The 15,160-nt window shown below is 41.2% G+C and overlaps 1 protein-coding gene across 1 annotated transcript; it reads right to left on the bottom strand.

Annotated features, from left to right (window-relative positions):
* Positions 1-508: 508 nt before the first annotated feature.
* LOC118077507 (vomeronasal type-2 receptor 26-like) lies at positions 509-9,803 on the bottom strand. The gene is made up of 5 exons (XM_088654672.1): positions 9,642-9,803; positions 6,028-6,879; positions 4,496-4,723; positions 1,714-1,840; positions 509-1,410 (listed from the first exon to the last, which is right to left on the bottom strand). The coding sequence occupies exons 1-5, from the start codon at positions 9,801-9,803 to the stop codon at positions 509-511; spliced, it is 2,271 nt and encodes a 756-aa protein (XP_088510798.1).
* Positions 9,804-15,160: the final 5,357 nt, after the last annotated feature.

A 15,160-nucleotide genomic window follows, 5' to 3' on the forward strand; every position in this document is an offset into this window, starting at 1 on the left:
GATCCCCTGAGGAAGTGGGGCTTACGGCATTGCAATTAAGCCAACACCTGTAAGGCTTCACTTGGAGATAGGCCTCTGCAGAGTTAATGGCTCACAAAGTTACCATATCAGAGCCTTAAGTGGTCCTAGTGCCTTAAGCAGCTGACAGGACACTTCTGGGGCACCCAGTGAGCCTCATAGCAAAAGGCAGTTAGTGTTGCTGTCCTTTCTGACTGGTTGTCCGCCCCCCTCACTTTCTGTTGCCGCCTCAGTCTCTGTCCTCTCATCAAATCAAAATCTCATCAAATGTCCCTCACAGCAGTGCCTAATAACCAAAAGGTACTCTGGTCATAAGCATTCCAGGCAACACGTGTGTGTGTGTGTGTGTGTGTGTGGAGAGAGAGAGAGAATTCTATGCCATTAATATGTAGGCAAAGGGCGGTATACAAATAAATAAAAAATAAAAAATAAATTTAACGTTTGCTGCCATGGCAACACACATACAATGGAGAGATAGAAATATATCATTTCATTTTCTTTTCCTTATTAGTTCCTCCCTACTGTTCAAGTGAGGCCTCAGCACAATGATGTAGCATTTAGGGAAAAAGATGCAACCCAGTAATCCAGCACTGGATGATAAGATGGAGAAGATCTCCACTGCCACCATGTATTTTCCTTTGGTACTCAAGTAAGTTGGAACAAAGGACAGCCAAACACTGCAGAACACCAACATGCTGAAAGTGATGAACTTGGCTTCATTGAAGCTATCAGGCAACCTCCTGGCTAAAAAAGCCACAATGAAGCTGGTTATGGCTAGAAAACCCATGTAACCCAATGCACAATAAAACATGGCAGCTGAACTTTCATTACATTCCAGTATGATTTTTCCATGCAATGAGTGCATATCTGTATTTGGGAATGGAGGGGAAGTACTTAACCAAAGAGTACAAACACCAGCTTGAATAAAGGTGCAGGAAAGGACAATGGAATTTGCCAACCCTTTCCCTACCCATTTCCTAACTCTGGCACCTGGTTTAGTTGCCATAAATGCTAGAATTACAGTAACAGTCTTTGCCAACACTGAGGAAAGGGCCAAAGAGAAGATGATGCCAAATGTGGTTTGTCGGAGAAGGCAGGTTACTGTTCCAGGTTGTCCAATGAAGAGCAAAGAACAGAGGAAGCAAAGGAGGAGGGAGGCCAGGAGGATGTAGGTGAGGGTTCGGTTGTTGGCTTTGACTATGGGAGTGTCCTTGTGCTTCATAAAAATTCCAAGTATTGAAGTTGTGATGAAAGAGAAAGAAGTAGCCAAGATAGTTAAGATGATCCCTAAATCTTCTTTGTAAGAGAGGTAGCTTAGAACTCTTGGAATGCATTGAGTTTGGTCTTTGTTAGGATACTGATCCTCTGGACAATTGACACAGGAATCCGTGTCTTTAAAAAATGAAAAAAGGAAGAGTAAGAGTATTATTTCAAAATGTATAAGAAAGTCAATTCTAAACATTAGTGAGAATACATCCTTTTGTGATCTTGCATTCATACATTTCTTTTATCAGGCAGCCAAGATTGACCAGTCTGCCTTTGGAATTCCTAAACAAATGTGCAGCTCTTTTGAAAGGTATTTGCTATTTGAATTAACACTATATCCATTCAGTGGGTGCATACCTTCCGAACAAAACATAATAATGTTTTACTTTATAGAAATTGATAGCTATATCAGGAAATTATGTTCCTTACCCTTTTGGTGTGAGATCATCCCTTCTGGACATGGGGCACAATCATAACAGCAAAATTTCTCTCCCTCCTTCTTTTTCCTGCTGTAGCCAGGATAGCAGTTGTCATTGCATACAGAAACTGGCAATATCTGTGCAGAAATATTAAGGATGTTTTTAAAGGAGAGCGGTTTGGTTTGCTTTTAAAAGAAAACACTATGAATATGATGTATAGTGGTACTTAACTAAATTTGCAAAAATGTATAGGACAAAATATAAGAAATGTTGGAAATGTAAAGAAAAGGACGGGAATTTCTATCATATGTGGTGGACATGTAGGTGGACTTACTGGGAAATGATATATAAGTTAAATAAAATGTATAAAAGCACATTTGTCAAAACAACAACAACCCAGAAGCATTTTTATTGGGTATGGTAGAAGAAGAAATCCCAAAGGATTAAAAAACTGTTCAGATATGCAACAACGGCAGCAAGGATTTTATTAGCCGAAAAATGGAAGCAACAGGAATTACCAACGATTGAAGAGTGGCAGACAAAGATGATGGAATACGCGGAGTTGGCAAAGCTGACCGAGGAAATCCAAAACCAGTGAGATCAAGCTTTCCAAAAAGACTGGGATAAATTTATACAGTACTAGTGTCATTCAGCCCGTTTAATAAACGGGCGCTAGAACATTCGGCCTTTTTCGGCAGCGGCGTGGGGGGGGCGGCTGGCCCCTCCCATGGCTGCCACTTCGTCGGGACGCTCTGCTGAGCCCAGCTGGCCAGCGGGCACCCAGGAGAAGGCCGTGATTCGGCCTCTTTCTGCAGTGGTGGCGCGTGGGGGGACCGGCTAGCCCCTCTCACGGCCGCCGCTTCATCGGGGTGCTCCGCTGAGCCCAGCTGGCCAGCGGGGGCCCAGGAGAAGGCCGTGATTCTTCTGAGGACTGCGAGGGAAACAGTAGGCAGAGGGGTGGGGGTGGGGAGAGTGTGTGTGTGTGTGTGTGTGTGTGTGTGTGTGTGTGTGTGCATCAAGTCTCTGCGTCCAATCCCTGTGTCCGTGGGGCACATGCGCAGTAGCGCGGACACAGGGACTGGACGCAGAGACACTTGCACTTTATTATAGAGGATTTGAAGGACAGTTGTAAAAACTAACAACAATAGCAGGGTATTGTAAAGTTTGTAATTTGTGCCTTTTTAAATAATTATTTACAATAGGGCAATAGAATTGGAGGAAAAGTAAATGGGGAAAAACATAAATGCTTTGACATAGAAAGGATTTGTGGGAACCACATCGTGGGAGGTAGGGAAGTTGATTAGTTCGTAATAGTAAACAATAATGTGAAAAAATAAGGTTATACTTGAATGTCTAAAATGGAAAATTAATAAAAATATTACTAAAAAGAGAGAGGATTTCTTTCTTTCTTTCTTTGCTTGCTTGCTTTTAAAAAAGACTGGCAGTTCTGCAAATAGTGTGTCCCTTCGATGGACAGCTTCAAAGGAAAAAACGTAAGTGGTGGTGGGTGTGCTCCCATATTTGAACCAATTTTTTTCTTGACTAAGATGAATCCCCCTGCCCCCAAATAATAATAAATTTAAAGTCTACATCTTTGCAGACCTGTTTTCTCCACACTCAGTTACAATTAAACTTGATAAACCAGTTTAAAGGCTTGATTACAAAGATTAATGTCTGAACCATGAGGACAGCCACCCAAAATAAATTGCTGTTCTCATGCCCAGATCTTAGGAAAAATCAGCAAGATGATAAAAGTTGCTTGCAATAAGAACTAGATTTTGGTTTTTGAAGAATGGCAGGCCTGTAAATAGTGTGCCATAATTCAAAAGCATCAATTTCAATTCTTCGGCGATCAGCCTTCTTTATGGTCCAGCTCTCACTTCCATACATCACTACTGGGAAAACCATAGCTTTATTTTTCTTTACAGCATCGGACTTTCCTTTCGCTTCCAGGCATATCCGCAACTGAGCGACCTTTCGGCTTTGGCCCAGCCACTTCATCAGCTCTGAATCTACTTGTACTTGTCCTCCGCTCTTCCTCAGTAGCATGTTGGACGCCTTCCGACCTGAGGGGCTCATGCTTTTGAATTATGGTGCTGGAGGAGACTCTTGAGAGTCCCATGGACTGCAAGAAGATCAAACCTATCCATTCTTAAGGAAATCAGCCCTGAGTGTTCACTGGAAGGACAGACCGTGAAGCTGAGGCTCCAATACTTTGGTCACCTCATGAGAAGAGAAGAATCTTTGGAAAAGACCCTTATGTTGGGAAAGATTGAGGGCACTAGGAGAAGGGGACGACAGAGGACGAGATGGTTGGACAGTGTTCTCGAAGCTACGAACATGAGTTTGACCAAACTGCGGGAGGCAGTGGAAGACAGGAGTGCCTGGCGTGCTATGGTCCATGGGGTCACGAAGAGTCGGACACAACTAAACGACTAAACAACAACAACAAATAGTGTGCCAACTCTAGGGGTCCGAGGGATCTTCACCCCCCTCAATATTTCTTTGAAGGGGACCTAGTAGAGATTCCGGTTTTCTTTCCCCCATAAGACATTTAGAGATGGATTATGAGGTCAGAGTAAACTGAGATTTCCAGAACTATGGAAAGAAAGGAATGATCTATATAGCTGTATTATTATTATTATTATTATTATTATTATTATTATTATTATTATTATTGAAAAAGAATGCTTTCCAGCATAATTCAGTACCTGAACAGTGGGGGGAGTGATAAACTGGCCTAATGGACATTTTCTGGCATATAATCTTTATTATGTCCCACTTTGTCTCACCTGATTAAAACTTTGGTGCCAGACAATTTGGTCATCATGAATCAGCAACTCTTTGCCTGGAGGAGCCTGAGGATCTAATCTTCCAACTTTGACTCTGACAACTGAGCCATTGAGGAACATCATCCAGTTTGTAATATCAAAACTTGCAACTAGTTCTCCATTGTCATCAAAGCGTATTGTTTCTCCAACACTATTATTGAATATGGTATGCCTTAGAAAGTCATGAACCTACATTGAAAGACAATATAAAGAAAGAGATAATTAGGTCTTGGAGTAATTCCGATGAGTTTCACAAAGTCCTATCATAGTGTATTTTTTTGTTTTATTTCTGGACAATATATGTGATTACTCTTTATTTCTCGCTGGTAATATCCTTAACTTGTCAAAATATCAAAAATCACTATATTATAATCACCACTCCCCACATCAAATGGTCTTTTGCATGGTCGCACGCAGCCCCCTGTATCCCAGTGCAGCTCCAGGTAGTTCAGACTGGCTTCATCCTCCCCAGGCTGGATACTTGGGGTCTCCGCCTACCTCTGTCAACTGCCCAAACCTGCCTGGGGAAGCGTTGCCAGGGGATCGGCCAGGTAAGGGCAGGGACCGCCCTGCCCGCACAACAGAAGGTGTAGCTTACCTGGGAAGCAGCAGTCAGCTCCAGAGCTTCTCCCACCCTCCACTCCCCCAATTAAGTCTTTTTTTGCAGGTTAACCTCTTCTCCACAGGTACACAGGCGCTGCTACGTCAAGGTCGCTGTTGAAGGGCCGAAAAAGAATTTTCCTGCATTGGCAGGTTTTGCCTTTCCCATAGCAAAACATCACAACTTTGGCAGTTTCAAGCCTTGGGTGGAATCCTTTAGTCTATCTTCCTAAATGGGGGGGGGCATGAAGCAGTGACTCACGTCCCCTTCTCGGTCGTGATACCAGGGTTCCCCGTTAAAGAGGTCTTGAGGGGAGGCATTGGTCATACGCCGAGAGGTTGTCATTACTCTCCCCTTCAGCGGCGGCGAACGGCGGGCAGGCTCTCTGCTTGAACATATGTTCTCCAGAGCCAGCCCAATCCCCACACATTCTGGATAACCTTGAAGTCTCCCAGATCCCCAGCTGAGGACTGGGAAGGATAAACACCCAATGCCTGAGCCAAGGTCTCCTTACATCTGAATTGTAATAAAGTTGTGGCCAATTTTAATCCCACAGCAAGTTGTATTGAGTCATTATTCTGCTCAAGGGTCACCTGAGGTTTGGGGGACTGTCCACGCAATGTGACTGGCATTTATTATCCAAACAGATTAATAGCACCTAATGTTTACAGTGGAACCTCGGTTTATGAACACCTCGGTTTATGAATTTTCGGTTTATGAACGCCGTGGACCCATCTGGAACGGATTAATTCACTTTCCATTACTTTTAATGGGAAAGTTCGCTTCAGTTTATGAACGCTTCAGTTTATGAACAGACTTCCGGAACCAATTGTGTTCATAAACCGAGGTACCACTGTATTTACTTCTGGGTCATACATTAAATTGTAGTTACCTGCCATGGTTGCACATTTTGAAATACCAGTCTCTGATTTTCTGACAAACTTCTATGCTTCAATCTCAACTTATATATGTCATGCAAAGCATGTGCCACGGCATAGACAGCATTGTAGACACTGTAACTATGGCCAGTCATCTTTATTTCAAACAAAATACCAGGAATGCTCTCCAGCTTCTCCTCCCCAGTGCATGTTTCTGTTTCATCTTCCTCCTGCTTCTTTAATGAACAGCTGAATGCCTGTTCCCAAAAGTCCTGGATGAATCCATCTCCTTTCACCTCAAAAGGCGTTATCCTCTCAATAAACTTTTGGAAACCTGGTGGCTGATTTGAGTGAGCAGTGAAGGATATGGAACCATGGAAGGTTTGCATATCCCATGTCTTTTGAAAGGACACTGAGGTGAAATCCCAGTGGGATGTAACAATCCACACTTTACCAAGAGGAGGCCATTCCATACTGGATGCTATAAAAAGAAATATCCTCACAACCTGAAAAGACGGAGGTTCACCATATATAAAGAATACATTGGATTTTGTCTCGGTTGCAACTTCATATGTATTCGAGTGCTCAAGAAGTAAGTCTGTCATCTCATCCACATAGTTCCATGTTGGTAGCCTTATTATGAACGCATAGCAGATGCCATTTCGTGAAAGCATAGGCACCATTGTCTGCAAAAACCTGTCCCCTTTGTCATCATTCACTGCAGCAACTCCAACCCATTTCCACCCAAAATGCTGAAGTAACCGCACAACTCCCGTTTGCTGGTGGGATTCAGTTGGAACCATTTGGTACAAGAATGGGTATAGCATTTTGGAACCATGCAGTGGCAAGAATGATCCATAAGTTGCCTGAAAAGAAAAACCGGAAATACGGAGTTCTGATTACCCAGCTGAATTTACTTTCTGGTCAGGTTCCCGAGCCTCTATCATTGATTTTATTTGGACATCAGTAGAGTTGATTCCCCAAATTACTAACTTTAGGGTGGTAACAAGGCTGGAAAGTGATCATTTCCCCTTAGAACTCTCCCTGACCCTGGCCAGAAAACTGGACACATATTTCTGTGTGCCTTTAACAAACAAACAACTGCAGATGAGGCCGATTGCCTCAAAATGGACTGACAAAATGGCTTGACGGATAAATGCCTTGATGTGAGTTATCTGTTGGAGGTTCAGTAGCGCGGTCATACTTCATCTATGCATCCCTCTGATGCCTTCAGTTTTATATTTTTTATATTTTTATCTTTGTATTGAGAAATGTTTTTCTTTCTATCGGTCGAATAAAGTATTTTGATTGATTGAAAAACCAGAAATGAAGAATAAATGCTGTATCTTTAAATCATAGCACTGTACTTGGTTAGGTAGTTCATCTAGTCGAGATCCCTGTGTGATGCTAGAAATCAAGAATTTGAGTGATCCCAGCAGGTGGCTACCTAGCTTCTATTTACATAAGACTTTGAATGACCGAGAGTGCACATATCCCATTGTAGTTCTATTGCTGAACTGTACTGAATAGGTCACCTAAAAATCAACCAAATTCTAGTACTGTCCTGAGGGTTAGGACAAGTTTTTGTGGTCTTCTGTGTGGCAGCCATTCTGGTATTTTAAAAATGCTATTATGTGCCCTCTTTACTTTCCATTTTTTTCAGGATGAAAATATTTCTTCAAACTTTCTGCATAGAATCTATAAACCTGACATTCTACTCCACTATTAATTCATTCTTATGAATTTCCCATATGGGTTAATTCCTCTATGCATTAAATTATCCTATAACTGTGTGATGGCAGGGTCTATAACCTGTACCATTAGAGCAAAGGGTGATAAGCAAACCCTGTTTCTTGCTAACTTCATCACTATCACCAAGAACTCTCTAATGCAGAATTTCACCTGTGTAGTTTTAACATTTGAATGCTTGCTCCTCTTGTGCAGATGGCTTCTAAAACCTACAGCATTTACTTTTAAACTCGGGTCTTAAAGCCTAAAACTCAGCAGGTTGCAAAACAATGAATTTTGGGGTTGTTTTGCACAAACATGACTCTTCATAGTCCTTTGCTTAAAAGAACAATGCATGGTTAGATATTTTTCTTCTCAAGTTATCTTGTTTTCCACTAGACCCAACGTATGCCTCTGTTTATTTCATTCCATCCCGTTTTTTCCATCAATCAGTGTAACCCAACTTATTTTTCACAACATCAACACCAACAATTTTTGTATCTGCGTCTTCTTAGTTATTAGGTAGGCAGCTGCTCTCTCTCGCTCTCTCTCTCTCTCTCTCTCTCTCTCACACACACACACACACACAGGCCTATTTTCTAGCCATAACTGTCATGTTTTGTGTGTGTGTGAGGGGGGGGGGGAGAGAGAGTCTTTCTAAAACATTTCTTTCTACTGTGAATGCTTAAGGTAAAGGTAAAGGGACCCCTGACCATTAGGTCCAGTTGTGACCGACTCTGGGGTTGTGCGCTCATCTCGCATTATTGGCCGAGGGAGCCGGCGTATAGCTTCCAGGTCACGTGGCCAGCATGACAAAGCCGCTTCTGGCAAACCAGAGCAGCACATGGAAATGCCGTTTACCTTCCCGCTGTAGCGGTTCCTATTTATCTACTTGCATTTTGACGTGCTTTCGAACTGCTAGGTTGGCAGGAGCTGGGACCAAGCAACGGGAGCTCACCCCGTCACAGGGATTCGAACCGCCGACCTTCTGGTCAGCAAGCCCTAGGCTCAGTGGTTTAACCACAGCGCCACCTGGGTCCCTACATATATATATATATATATATATATATATATAGAGAGAGAGAGAGAGAGAGAGAGAGAGAGAGAGAGTCTGCCAATCCTTACCCTATCAGCAACCTACCCAACCTAACTAGAATTGTATATTTTCTTATTCTTTCCTCCCTTCCAGTCAAAGTGCTTATAGTAAAACAAATATCTGTTTTTGTGTTTTGAGCAGTGTTCTCTCCTATTGTTCCTATTAGTTTATAGTTTTGGTTCACAACTTTTCCAGTCCTTCCTGAATCCATTCTTATTTGTGTGAAGTGTTGTATGAATGTAGATCCAGCACTGTACAGTCATACAGAGAATGCGTTCCAGGAGTCCGTTCGACTCCCAGAATCATTCGAAAATCAAGGCACAGCTTCCGATTGGCTGCAGGAGCTTCCTCCACTCAATCGGAAGCCGTGGATGCTACGCCAGACATTTGGCTTCTGAAAAACATCCGAAAACTGGAACACTCACTTCCGGTTTTCAATCGTTCAGGAGCAGAAATGTACGAGGCGTTTTGTGGCATTTGGCAACCAAGATACAACTGTACACAGTCAGGGCAGCAGCGCAGAAAGATGGGAACAGATAATAAAATAAGGCATTTGCATAGAAGTGGCCCAAAGCCAAGGTGACAGGTGCTGCTGGTGGCAGCAGAAGCACCACTGGCTAAACTGGTGTGCTCATAGTCATGCTAGCTTTTCCTGCTCCAACTACCAGGAAGCCCTTTTCAAAGGATTCAGTAGGCACTGCCACAAGCAGGAGCCAGTAAAGAACAACCCCTTTGTTGGGAGAGAGGAAGAGAGAGCCCAACCCACTGCTGGACATCATTAACTTCCTGGCACTTTAAGCTTACCTGTGGAGTCTTTTGGATTGCTGAAATGGCAGCCATATTGACAGAGATCTCAGAGAAACATCCTCCAATGATAGCAATCAGATTGTTCTGGTCGTTACACCTGAAGTTGGGGGCAAACTTCTGTTGTGTAGAAAGCAGGCCCAGAGTGGCCTTATAGGTCATTCTTGCACTCAAGTAGCTGTTGAGGATGTGGAAACCCAGAGAGATATTTGGGAAGATTGTGGGATTTTTGTTGATCTCTTTGACAGCAAATGCTAAAGCTAGGATGTGCTGGTAGTTCTTAGGCACTGAACTGTAATAAGGATGACAACTGTTTAATAAAGTAACCACAATAGTAAAAATGCATTTGTACAGTACTCTTCATTCATTCATTCATTCATTCATTCATTCATTCATTCATGTGCTTCCAAGATTGAGGCAAACCTTAGGACCATAGATTACAATAGACTGAAGTAGAACTGACACCTGAAAGATATATTTCTTGCATGAAAAACTAAGTAGTCTAACTGTTTTGAGATTACTCTAGAGCAGGCATCCCCAAACTTTGGCCCTCCAGATGTTTTGGACTACAATTCCCATCATCCCTGACCACTGGTCCTCTTAGCTAGGGATCATGGGAGTTGTAGGCCAAAACATCTGGAGGGCTGCAGTTTGGGGATGCCTGCTCTAGAGCTTAACAAACCACCACAACAAAAATGCTCCTTATCATCATACATTCAAATGCTTGCAAGACTGAGGTGAACCTTCAGACCATAGAAGACAATACATTGAGAAAAATCTGAAATAAGTATATTCCTGCTGTGAAGTAGTAATAGTCACTTCCCCAGGAGGATGGGGGGGGTAAGCTTGCTGCCCCAGTACAGTTGTGCTGTGGACCATGGGTGCTGGAGGTGGGGTTTTCATCATTCAAGCAGCCAGAGGGGGAATGTTGGAGCTTTTCTTCCTGTGCCACAATTTTGATGTGTTGAGGCCCATGATGTGGGATGATTGCTTAAGGGGCAGAGAAGTTGCCCTTCCATCCTATTGCTTTTTAGTCCTGCCCAAATATGGGTGGGCTAGAACATGCAAGGACCTTGCTATGGACAAGTCGGTTGCAATATTCAGGGCCAGGGAGGAATTTTCCCTGCAGAAATTGTCCCTCATAGCAATTGTCACAACTCTGGTGGTGAAGGCATTGGGTCTGGATCTTTAATATCTGAGTACCCTGCTAAAGTGGGTCTGTTCAGAAGTCCACATGGGAGCCAATGGGCCATAGAATCCATTGAAGAGGCAGCTCTGGTAAGGGGCAAACACGGTTGATAATAAAATAAAAAAAATCCTTCAGTAGCACCTTAAAGACTAACTAAGTTTTTATTTTGGTATGAGCTTTCGTGTGCATACAGTTGATAATGTTCTCTACAAACCCATAGGGGAGGAAGCAAACTCACTTTTGAACAACCCCAGCATCAAATATAAGAACATTTAGCACAATAAACACCCTCCCTGAACATATTCTCTGAAATTTAGCAGTGTACTTACATAGGGGCCTTTCTATGATATTTGCTATTTCATATAAACTGACATTAAAGTAATAGGGATGATTGTGTTTTGTAATAAAAAATAAAGCAAACAGCAAAGGCTGGCCTTGCAGCTATCCTTCTTAAATCAATGTCTTTTGAAGAGCTAACATGCCTTCAGTCTCTGTTGATTCTGCTCATCTTAAACAATAATAGATGGTTTGTTTGTTTGTTTGTTTAAAAGGAGCAAATGTTAAAGGTCCCAGCACAATAATTCAGACACCTATTTTTCTGGTTGTTTTATACTCCCCAAAGAAGCAAATTAGTTGGCTTCTGACTTCTGCTGCTTTGATGAGAATGACAGAGTGCCATAGTTGCCTGGACTTTTCAGTCATGGCAACAGAAATGTCATCTCATCCAGGAATAGTGGAAACAAGAGAAAATATTTGAACCAGGCACCTTAATAAAACATTGTCTAAATTTTGCATCATTCAGTTCAAGCAATTTGTGAGTAGTCCATCTTTCAGTTCTAGAACTGCAGCACACTTTGATCCACATTAAAGCTGCTGAAGATGGCAGAAGCTGAAATGTTTTGCTACGAAACATTCATATCTCTGTTTTTAAAGTGACTCTACTAAGTCACTCTTTAAAATCTCTCCAGGTGATATAGTTATTATTTAATTTGATACACTGAGAATCTCTTTACAAAGTCCAACATCTTTGGTTAAAGAAGAAATTTAGATTAACACGAAGTTAGTTCAAACAACTGATAATTGAGTGTTTATACTGTCTAACATCTAAGATACATTAATGTAACTGCAAGACACTTACCATAAGGGGAGGTATGTGAGATTATGTTGGATGCATAAAGGGGAGCCTTACAAATTTCAAGAAACTCACCTACATGTGAAAGAAATGTCCCATGTAGTGCATGTTTCTGAAGGCCAATTCACAATCTACTTTCTAAAATCCACATGCCATTATAATTTTTTAGATTTGTGAACTTTTAGTATGAACACCAGTTGGAGACAAGAGAATCCTCTCCAGTGTGAAAGAAGTAGGTAGAGTTAAACATTCTGGTATTTTTCAAATATAATAATATTTAATGCATCATTAAAAAGACCAGAAGTCTGGAAATGCATGAGAACAGGCAAAGAGTCTGAGAATAAGAGAAAAACTGAAATGACAAAGCCCTGTGTTTTCATTAATTTGTTAAATTTTGGGCCCTCTCCCCTTAAAGACTGTTCAAATATTATTAAGCCATCTATGGCATGAATAAATAAATAAATGCACAGGCATAATCCACCATGTGATTATTCAGAAGAAGCTCAATAGAAATGTACAGGATCATTTATTCAATGGAGCTTGTGGAGGGAAACTTATTAGTGGTTTATGATGAACAATAAAATGTAAAGGTAAGACAAGGTAATTAACAAGCTAGAAGTGTGAAATTGATCAAGTTCCACTTTCGTCACATTTTTCTTTAGATTTATTATAGATACACCATAAATCCGTATCGACACAAAGTCCTGAATTATGGTGTGTTTTCCATTTTAATGGCATGAGTATTTTACAGAATGGGAGAGAAAAAGAGAACAAAATTAATTTCTTACATTGATTCATCGATCAACATTGGTGTAGGCAGTTTCATGAAATTTAAGTCATCATAGTTTAAGAAGACCTGGGAAACAATCTCCCCGATGATGATATCAGCTGGCTGGTAAAATTCATGAGGAATGGGGAGGGGATCATCATATATATGGCAGTTAATGGAATGTGTCTTGCACAGACTGTGACACAGCAGTACAAGCAACAACAAGATCACAAGCATGATTCTGTTGATAATATTTTGCGCACAGATGTACATTCCCAGGTTAGTACCTACAACTCTATAATTGGCTATTATATGATTTCTTACAGTCTTCCTTGAATGGTGGCAGACAGTGGTGCTACACCCATTTACAGCTTGATATCTTAGGGTATGTGTACACCATTTTCCTCCTGATCTTATTTATAAAAATGGCTCTGTGTTCATCAGCACTCTTAACAGTGCATCTCTTCACTTCTCCCTCTATGAGTGAGTTAAAATATTCATATATATCTGTTCAGCTACAGGGATGGATGATTTCCCCCCAAAATTGGTGTGCAAAGAAGGCAAAAGTGTAACCCTGAAAATTATCCATGGATTCTCTGTGACATGTGAGTTTCGTTAAAGTGAGGCAGTAAATATCTGTGAAGCAGATATAGGCAAAGAGAGAGAATCAGGAAAGGACATCTATAGAGTAATCAGAGAAGAAAATGACAGAGCCTTGCCTATGCAGAGATCCATTGCTCAATCAATACAGGTTTATATATTGTTGTCAGATTCTGGTCATTGGTCTTGTTAATGAAACCTGTATAACCTCTGTTAAATACAAGGCAAACAAGTAATTCTGACAATGATAGGTGTGATTATAATCTCCCCAGTGTCTTGATGTTCCTTGAAGCTGCATCATAATTGAGCAAAGTATTATGAGACACACCCCTCCAAGTCTATTTTCTTCTTTGAGGGATAATATGTAGTCAGTTGCCAGGAGTTGCCAGGAGTTGTATAGTTCACACAACCAGTTCACTCATATTTGGTATAACTTGAAGATCTCACACAAGTTCATACAAACACATCCCTCACTTACAGGCTGTGGAATTTAAGGCTCCATGTTATCATGATAATGGAAATATCTCATTTAACAGATCACCCTGAATTCTTGTTTGCCCCATTTCTTGTTGTTAATACTATTATTATTTTGATAGTATTAAAAGTATTTATTTTTGCAGTGCTATTGATCTGCATGGCATAACTAAGAAAATAAAAGTACAAAGTACAAAAATGCACTAAAGCACTGTAATAGGCAAGATGTCAAGATCCCGCGTAATGATCATGGGTGAAAGGTAAGTCTACAGCAGGTTTAACTGATGGTGCTTCCCATAGGAGAGGGAGATGATTATTCCAAAGGATGGGACCACAGCAGGATTTTTTTTTAAAAAAACGGGTCACCAATGTCATGAACAGCTCACAAGTGGGAAAATATACATTATTTTTTGGCAAAAAAATGTATTCTGGACCAGATTTATTTATGTATTCTAGGAGAAAAAATAAGGGAGAGCCAAAGAAATAAAGTAAATAAATAAGTAAGTTTAGGGACCTAAACATACTGCTCCCCAATATTTTATTGAAGTTGGCCAATGATACTAGAGTCTAGTCAATGTCTATAAAAATATGGAGACCGAGAGACCATTGTTTTCTGTGTCCACCACCCTACAGTTCATTCATCATAATACAAAAACCAGAGTGCTATATTGGAGCCACAGCTAGACTTCTTGAGTACTCCATTTGAAACCCAAAGAGTTCCAAATTGCTTTGCACCTCCCAACTCAAAGAAAACCTTACTTTGGGAGGCCAAGACAGGGTAGCTAGTGGCAGCAATGGGTTCTTGAAAGATAGAAAACTGCTTTTAAAGTGAAAGCAATGTAAAGTATACTGAACCTGGATGAATCTTCAGGGATCATAAAAAAATCTAAAACCTTAGTGCAGGCACCCCCAAACTGCAGCCCTCCAGATGTTTTGACCTACAACTCCCATGATCCCTAGCTAATAGGACCAGTGGTCAGGGATGATGGGAATTGTAGTCCAAAACATATGGAGGGCCTGAGTTTGGGGATGCCTGCACTAGTGGAAAAACACAGCAGAACCACAATCCTAGCAGGGCTCTTTACTAAAAATTCAAGTGGACACTTCACATTTCAGAAGGAATTGATAGATGCAACCCTAACAAGGCCACAGAATGTGAAATAGTTTCAACTTTGGGAGAGTGATACAAAATTAAAAAGATTCAAGGCGTGCAGCCCATGTAGGGAAGGGTGGACCTGATTCAAGTCTATTCTGAAGAATTTGAGGAGATATAGTTTTTTAAGCTAGTACCCATCCTTGAAATCTCATGAGATCCCTTAGCATTAGCATTTTCAATGGAATATGTATAGGAGCAC

Source organism: Zootoca vivipara, chromosome 12, assembly GCF_965207765.1.
Source record: "Zootoca vivipara chromosome 12, rZooViv2.hap1.1, whole genome shotgun sequence".
NCBI classification, from domain to species: Eukaryota; Metazoa; Chordata; class Lepidosauria; order Squamata; family Lacertidae; genus Zootoca; species Zootoca vivipara.